The sequence below is a fragment of the Cyprinus carpio genome, unplaced genomic scaffold (assembly GCF_018340385.1).
Source record: "Cyprinus carpio isolate SPL01 unplaced genomic scaffold, ASM1834038v1 S000006762, whole genome shotgun sequence".
NCBI lineage: Eukaryota > Metazoa > Chordata > Actinopteri > Cypriniformes > Cyprinidae > Cyprinus > Cyprinus carpio.
This window is the reverse complement of record NW_024879359.1, coordinates 432,940-441,181: the sequence shown is the minus strand read 5'-3', so window position 1 is coordinate 441,181 and position 8,242 is coordinate 432,940. Positions and strand designations below refer to the sequence as shown.

Below are 8,242 nucleotides of genomic sequence, written 5' to 3'. Positions count from 1 at the left end.
GATCTTGCCTGGTTTTGGTACATGATTCACTTGTTTTTCATTATCTGAAGCTACTATACAATAGAAATTGCCTGGAAAGCTTCTGAACAGAAATGTATTCATGTATTCTTTAATTTACTGCATCTCTCTTATACTTTATGCTTTTACTAATGTATAGTCAGTTTTGTTGACGTTGTGATAACATACAGATCCTATCTATTGTTTTTTTACATTTCTGCCAAACAAACCCATACTGGTAGCTTAGTTAGGTGAACCAACAGGTTTTGTGATTATAAAAAAGACAGTCACACCCACATTTTGCAATACATTTAAAGACAGCCCCAAACTGGTGACCAAGACAGTGGACTTGAAGTCTTGAAATCTTAATGGTAAGCAACAGTTTTGACAAAACTGTTGCTTATTTACTTATTTACTTTAACAGATGTATAACTTATCTATTACAATAAAACAGGCATACTTTTCCTCCAGAGCCATGATTTCACTGGCATTATTCTCAGGTATGGAACCTTTTTACTTATTTCGAATCCTTATCTTGGTTATTTAAAATATCTGGGGGGAGGGGGTCTGGCAGTTAATCACTACAAAATACTTCTGTTTTTGCATTATTGCTAAATTTTATGATATTTTTGTATGTGTTTGTGCTTCAATAGTATAAGACCTTTCTCGTTGTCACAAATGTGCTTATTTTATTTGTGACCTAAAAATTGTGGAGAATTAAGAATTTTCCTTATTTCATGTCATCAGTTTCTTTGATTTAGATTTAGATTTAGATTTCCAGTTTATTTATTATACTTTGGTAGGCCGTTCCCTTGCCGTTCATGTTATGAAGTTTTGTATTTATGTTTTTTGTATTTTAGAATGAAGTTGAAATTTAAAATTTATAAGTTATAATTTAAATATTCATCAACAATGATAAAGATCCTGGTGCATTTATTTATTTAAAAAGGTAGTGTTGAAATTTTTTTGAAACTTTCACAATATGCTTTTAATAAGGTAATCTTGATAAGTTTGTTGATGTTAAGTTCTGCTTTAAAAAAGGTGTTTGGTTAATTATATATAGGCCACCTGTCAGGTTTTGTGATGTTAGGCAAGGCAAGGCAAGTTTATTTATAACACATTTCATACACAATGGTAATTCAAAGTGCTTTACATAAAAGTAAAAAAAAACAAAATCACAATAATAAAAGCAAGGAAGTAAATTCTAAACAGTAAATTCATTATTTATATGAGCTGCCAGTAGTAACTGTAGCAGAATTAAATTGCCATCAACTAATCTGTTCGTCCAGCGAACATTTAGCGTAATTTCATATCAACTCTAAGAAAGGATATTTTCGTGGCCACAGAAAATACTTTCATACAGTATTAATGCTTTAGAGCATATAGCAAAATCGGAATCGTAAAGGGACACTGATTTGCAAGGCAGAATCAGAATCTCATGTAATTTGTGCACAAGAGTTTTATTGCCTACAAACTAGTCTAACAAACAAACATACAATCACTCATACAGGGGAAAGGGTAAATGAGACTTGGATGAAACCACCAGGAAAACCAGAAAATGAAGTTATGAAAAGAGTCAGTTAACCACCTGCGTAAAACCATCAGCACCTTTATAACGAGGTCTATAGCTTATACTAACCTCTGTTTCATTAAGTTAAATGTACGATACTTGCATTGCCTTGGCCTGGAACGAGTGTCTGGATGCAGTTTAGGATGAAAGTCTTGATGGTTTGGAGGTTCGGTGGTGTAGGAGTCGCGATCACGTTCTTCCTGGTTTGAAGGGTGATGAATTCCAAAGATGTTCTGACTCGATGGTGATTGTGAGTTTCTTCCCAGTGGAAAGTGAAAAAGAGCTAAGAGAGACATCAGCTGAGATCCTAGGATCTTTGGTAAATGGAAAGTCAAGGAACGAGGCCTGGCGCAGACTTAGTGGGTTGCAGAAGCTTTCTAGCTCACATACTCATCTTCTCAGAATCTAACCGAACTGCAGACTGGGTGAGCTATGTGTTGGAGCCCAAACGTAGTTCATAGAACACTTATATATTGCAAATGTACCAACACATAATTAAGTTGCTGGGGTATATTTTTAGCAATAGCCAAAAAAACATTGCATGGATCAAAATTATCCATTTTTCTTTTATGCCAAAAATCATTAGGATATTAAGTAAAGATCATGTTACATGAAGATATTTAGTAAATTTGCTACCATAAATATATCAAAACATAATTTTTGATTAGTCATATGCTTTGCTAAGAACTTAATTTGGAAAACTTTAAAGGCGATTTTCTCAGTATTTTGATTTTTTTTTTTTTTTTTTTTTGCACCCTCAAAATTCCAGATTTTCAAATAGCTGTATCTTGGCCAGATCTTGTCAGATCCTAACAAACCATACATCAATGGACAGCTTTTTTATTCAGCTTTCAGATTTTGTATAAATCTCAATTTCGAAAAATTGACACTTAGGACTAGTTTTGTGGTCCAAGGTCACATATACACTCTTGTTTAGATCATCAGAAGATGAACTCATAGATACCAAACATCTTATAGATGAGGTTATATTAACTAGTGATCTATCGTAAGCATGAATAAAACATAAACAATACACAAAAGACAACATACACAATGCCCTGAAGTATATGTGTGTTCATTTAAAGAAAGGTTTTCCTATGAATTAATTAGAGAAGGGTCCATTTTGCTGAGCAATATGTGTCTTTCCTATAGAAAGTGAGACGAAGTGAGACGAAGAACTCTCAAACATGCCATTAGGTCGTAAAGGTTTATCTGATCTGGATGAGGGGCCTTGTGTCGTTTACAGGCATCCTGGCACCCAGTATGTTTATTTGGTGGTAGTAGTGGGGGTCTGTGATCATTTGTTAATCTAATGAATAATTGATTTGTTAAATCAAATGACGAATGGAGTGTCTGATTGGTCCAGATACTACAACTGCAATGTCCGAACTGTCCTGAGCGCGTCCTGAGCGCATTCTCAACAGCCGGCGCCTCATGCGTCTTCTTCTTCTTCTTGCTTTACGGTGGATCGCAGACTTATAAGTGCATTACAGCCACTTACCTGTTCTAGTTTTGACCTCATATTTTGAAACCTTTTCACATTAAAGAAAGAGATTTTTTTCTTTATTGTCTTCTTTTGAACATACAGATCATTTATGGTGGTTAGTGGTTTGGACCTTATATTGATACCTATCAGGGTAATTAATGGTCAATTATCATTACAATTATAGAAATAGACTTTCTAGCTGACTTCAAATGGCTGTCTTGTGCGCATGTCCATTAAGTTCATGAGACTGTAGGCAATTTTCCGGGACCAACGTGGAGTGTGAAAGGGGCTTAGGAGAAAACTCTACCAAGTCAGAATAACATCTTTTGGAGTTCATCACTCTTCAAACAAGGAAGACTGTGATAGCGACTCCAACACCACTGAACCTCCAAACCATCAACACTTTCATCTGAGACTGCATCCAGATGCTCGTTCAATGGCCAAGGCAATGCAATTATAGTATTTTACTAAACGAAATAGAGGTTTAGATTAAGGTGTAGACCCTGTTGTAAAACGGCACTGATGGTTTCACTCAGGTGGTTAACTGACTCATTTTCCATAGGTGATTGAGGTTTTGGTTTTGGTGTAGACCCTGTTGTAAAACGGTGCTGATGGTTTCATTGTTTGTTCAGATTAATTATGTGGTAGTGTTTAGTTAATAAAACCTTTGTGCACAAATTACATGAGTGTCTGGTTCTGTCACCATTTGTGAATGGTGTCCCTTTTACGATCCGATCTAGCTATTTGCTCTAATGCATTAGTACTATAAGGAAGTTATATTCTATGGCTACGAAAATATCCTTTCTTAGAGTTTATATGAAATTACACTGAATGTTCACTGGACAAACAGATAAGTTGATTGTAATATTAATTCTGCTACAGTTAATACTGGCAGCTCAGGTAAATATTTGTAATTAATTGTAATTATTTATAAACATTTCCCTTCTGAGCTAATTTGCTACATTTGAGACAGGGCCTCTAGTATCTGATAATGGATATAACTGAGTATCATGTGATGTGGTCATGTGATCTCAACATAAGGCAAACTTTTGTGTTTTCAACAGGTCTCTTTACCCTCACACTGTGTGCCCCTCAGTTTGTCTTTGTAAATGAGTCCAAGACTTGGGCAGAAGCTCAGAGATACTGTAGAGATAAATACACTGATCTGGCCACCATTGGAAATGAACAACAGACAGTCCAGTTGCTTGACACAGTGAATGATGATTCCATTGATTTGGCCTGGATTGGACTCTATGATGATCTGAACAGTTGGAAATGGACTCTAGAGGACAGTGATTTCTTCAGTGTTGGAGAGAAAAACTTCAGGAACTGGTATAACCATGGACCAGGCAATTCTGGAGCACAAAGTCTGTGTGTTTACATATATTATGGGATATGGTATGCAGCAAGCTGCTCCAATAGATTTTATCTAACGGTCTGCTATGATGGTGAGCTGTTCTATTAAAATACATAAGATGGTGAACAAAATTGAAACTAAACCATCCTATCCCTGAACTAAATAGGATATTCATTTTTTTTTTCAGGAAGAGAAAATGCTAGCACAACTTATGTTGTCGTTTACCAGTACAAAAACTGGACTGAAGCTCAGAGTTACTGCAGAGAACATCACACAGACCTCGTCAGTATCAGAAATGAGTTTGAAAACTATAAGATCCTATATTTATTACAAAATTATTATTATGCAAGTGTTTGGATTGGACTGTACAAAACTGGATCTTGGTCAGATCAGAGTAACTCTTCATTTACTTACTGGAGCACAAGGCAACCAGATACTGCAGGATCCTGCACTGTAGTCTCATTCAGTGATTCTGGAAAATGGAATGGATGAAAACTGCAATTATGCATTTCCTTTCATTTGCCACAGTGGTGAGTAGATCTTAAAGGCTGTTCACACCAAGGATGATAACTATAACAAAAGACATAAAGATACACAGCAACAACAATAAAAACTATAAAAGTTCACAGCACAACTATAACAATGATAAGGAACGATATTGTTAGAATCACTTTTAGAACGGTGTTTTTTTTTTTTGTTTTTTTTTTTTAGCTGATGGGCGATAAAACTTTGCAAATTAGCCAATCAGAATTCACTTTTCTTTAAAAAGCTTGAGCATTTAAAGTGGTAGACAACATAACTGCAGCATGCTTATAAAAACTGAATTTTATCGTGCATTGGTGTGGAGGACTAATACAGTTACTGTACCATTATAGTTATCATTCTTGGTGTGAATGGCCTTTTAAAAGGTTTAAAAGGTTAGTAGTTCACCAAAAAATATGATTTCTGTCATCTATGGAAGTAAAATAATGACAAAAGTCTTTGAAACAAAAAAGCATGTTGAATTGCACTAACTGAAAAAATAATGAATTGTATTAACAGTGCTTGTGTGGCACCCAAAGGATTTGTTGTTTTTATTCATTTGGACTATAATTACAAAGGTAGTGGATTCCTAGAAACCACTGGAAATCTGACCCCTTGTAACACTGACTACACCACCCTGGGAATTTCACCCAGGGAAATAATGGTCCGATAAGGACACACAGGTTCGTTTCACAGGATGTTACAGCAGAGATGGGTAGGGGGTATAGAAAAAGAAAATGATACTTATTTATAAATAGTATAAAAACAGTTCCACACACACACACACACACACACACACACACACACACACACACACACACACACACACACACACACACACACACACACACAAGCCAAAACAAGAGGAATGAGTTTGGCTTCAAAATAATGACATAACTAAGGGGCAAATTAACCAATAAGACAGTCAAGAACACATTTCAGATGGCGGGTAGAAATAACAAACCCACCCAAATTCCACTTCACGGCGCACTTCAACTGTACACTATTGTACTCACTCCACACACCACAATCTCAAACGTAAAGCCATGTTGGCCAATCAGGATCCTGAAATAGTTTCCAGTAGGCGGAGATAAACATCGCAGGCTCCAAGCCAAAAACTTACATGGTTACTAACGTAACCTCGTTCCCTGAGATATGGAACGAGTACTGCAGTGAATATAAAACAAAAACCAATGGCAAAGGTAAAGCCTGCCAAAGCCAGCGCCAGAAATGGGCGGGGGCATGTGGCTATATAAGCGGCACATCACCGTAGGATCCTCAGGTTACATCGACTAAAGCGATGACTGAGTCGTGCAGCTAACTAGTAACAAAGTACACAGTACTCATTCCTTATCTCAGGGAACCAAGGTTACGTTAGTAACTGAGTACGTTCCCGGTTGATACTTCACTGATCGTACTGCGTTTTGTTAAAGATGCTTATGGAGAACCAGTTCAATCCCGCCATGCAATGCTAGAGTAACGACTAATACTTGAACTTGCATTAAGCAGCCCAACGGGGCCCAGAGGAACCAAGTATTCTGCAGAGAAACCCCGCAAAGAGGGCAAAAATAGAGGCCAAACTCAGGAGAGGTCGGCCCGGCCTTGTATAATCGGTCCAGAATAACAGTACAGCCTGCGAACTCACTGAAGGCCAAGAGCGTACTTGAAGGAGGCAAACTCCAAACTTGTAGTCAAATGACAAAGTGCCCTTGCATGCAAAAAGGACCCGCGCCTGTAAGGTCGGGACGTCCAGACTGTAAAATCTGGTTAATGTAGACGGGGAGGCCCAGCCGGCCCCCTGCACAAATTTCTGCAATGGACACACCGCTAGACCATGCCCAGGAAGAGGCCACGCCTCTAGTTGAATGGGCTCTTACTGCCATGGGGCATTGAAGGCCCAAAGAAGAGTATGCTATCCTAATAGCGTCAATTATCCATTTGGAAATTCTCTGCTTTGTGACCAATGACCCCTTGGTGTGGCCACCAAAGCATAAAACCGCTGATCAGACCGCCTGAACGGGGCGGAATGCTCAACATAGACTTTCAGTGCCCTAACGGGGCATAGTAAGTTTAACTCTTGGTCTTGCTCTGAAGGAGTGCCGAGAGAGTTATTACTTGTACTTTAAATGGAGTCGAGAGTACTTTAGGTACATAGACCTGCCTTGGTTTCAGGACGACCTTGGAGTCGTTGGGCCCAAAAACTCGAGGCAGGTGGGGCTCACTGATAGCACCTGCAAATCTCCCATATGCTTTACTGATGCTAATGCTAGCAGCAGAGCAGTCTTAAGCGTCAGAGAACGAAGGTCAATGGATTGTAGCAGCTCAAATGGAGGGCTCTTCAGAGCCCTCAAACACTGTGGGCAGAATCCCTTCAGAAAATGAACAACCAAGTTGTTCCTGCCCACCGACTGGCCAGCTATATGAGCATGAGAGGATGCTATGGCAGCTATGGTACATAGAATTTGAGCGTGGAAGGGGAACGGCCCTTATCCAACAGCTCTTGTAGGAAGGACAATATCAGAGATATGTTGCATGAGATTGGGTCTGCTCCGCGGGCTGTACGCCAGATGGAGAAGAAAGTCCATTTAAGGGAGTAGAGATGCCTTTTAGATGGAGCTCTAGCCTGAGATATAGTGTTTAGCATGCTCTCGGAGAGGTTCACAAGCACCCATCGAGAGGCCAAAGGTGCAGGGCCCACAGCTCGGGCTGGGGGTACCATAACATCCCGTTCGCCTGAGAGAGGAGATCCCTCCTCAGGGGAATGGGCCAAGGGGCTGCCGAGGGCAGCTGGCACAGCTCCGCAAACCAGTGCTGGTTCCTCCAGAGCGGGGCTACCAGTACCACCTTGTGTTTCTGTTCCTGCTTGATTACCTGTGGGGATCAGAGTGATCGGGCGGAAAATGGGGGGGGTTGGGCCAATCGTGGGCCAATGCGTCACTGTCCTTTGAAAAGTAAGTTGGGCAAATGAGAGTTGTCTTCTGAGACGAAGAGGTCGACCTCTGCCCTGCCAAGATCTCCCAGATTTCTGAACTTTGGGGGTGGAGCGTGCCACTCCTCCAAGGAGCGTTTGCTCCGGGACAGCATGTCTGGCTCCTAGGTTCAACCTGCCCGGACCACCTTCCTCCTGTAGACCATTCACAGGACACACCCCGTTCCATCCACTGAGGATCTTTCCAAGGGCCATTGGGCAGCTATACAGGCCCGGTCCTACCCTGACGTGAAGCGCCAATAACGCCAGGCGTGGAATGGAACTCATGGTTTCAGCTAGTACTGAAGGGCCCGCATATGGGAGCACGCCGCAGCTGTAGTA

General features: G+C 40.0%; 1 protein-coding gene across 2 annotated transcripts; it reads left to right on the top strand.

The window, feature by feature from the left end:
• The first annotated feature begins 319 nt into the window (after positions 1 to 319).
• LOC122134232 (secretory phospholipase A2 receptor-like) lies at positions 320 to 4,914 on the top strand. 2 transcript variants are annotated; one of them, XM_042755978.1, is made up of 4 exons: positions 320 to 368; positions 452 to 497; positions 4,118 to 4,501; positions 4,598 to 4,914. In XM_042755978.1, the coding sequence occupies exons 1-4, from the start codon at positions 366 to 368 to the stop codon at positions 4,900 to 4,902; spliced, it is 738 nt and encodes a 245-aa protein (XP_042611912.1). In that variant the 5' UTR covers positions 320 to 365; the 3' UTR covers positions 4,903 to 4,914. The 2 variants fall into 2 exon arrangements, with proteins under 2 accessions (XP_042611912.1, XP_042611911.1); XM_042755977.1 differs by having other exon boundaries at positions 362 to 497.
• Positions 4,915 to 8,242: the final 3,328 nt, after the last annotated feature.

Coding starts and splice junctions, on each gene's coding strand:
- LOC122134232 (XM_042755977.1), top strand. CDS start 422: ATGTATAACTTATCTATTACAATAAAACAGGCATACTTTTCCTCCAGA. Junction 498..4,117: donor TTCACTGGCATTATTCTCAG/GTATGGAACCTT, acceptor TGTTTTCAACAG/GTCTCTTTACCCTCACACTG. Junction 4,502..4,597: donor TCTAACGGTCTGCTATGATG/GTGAGCTGTTCT, acceptor TTTTTTTTTCAG/GAAGAGAAAATGCTAGCACA.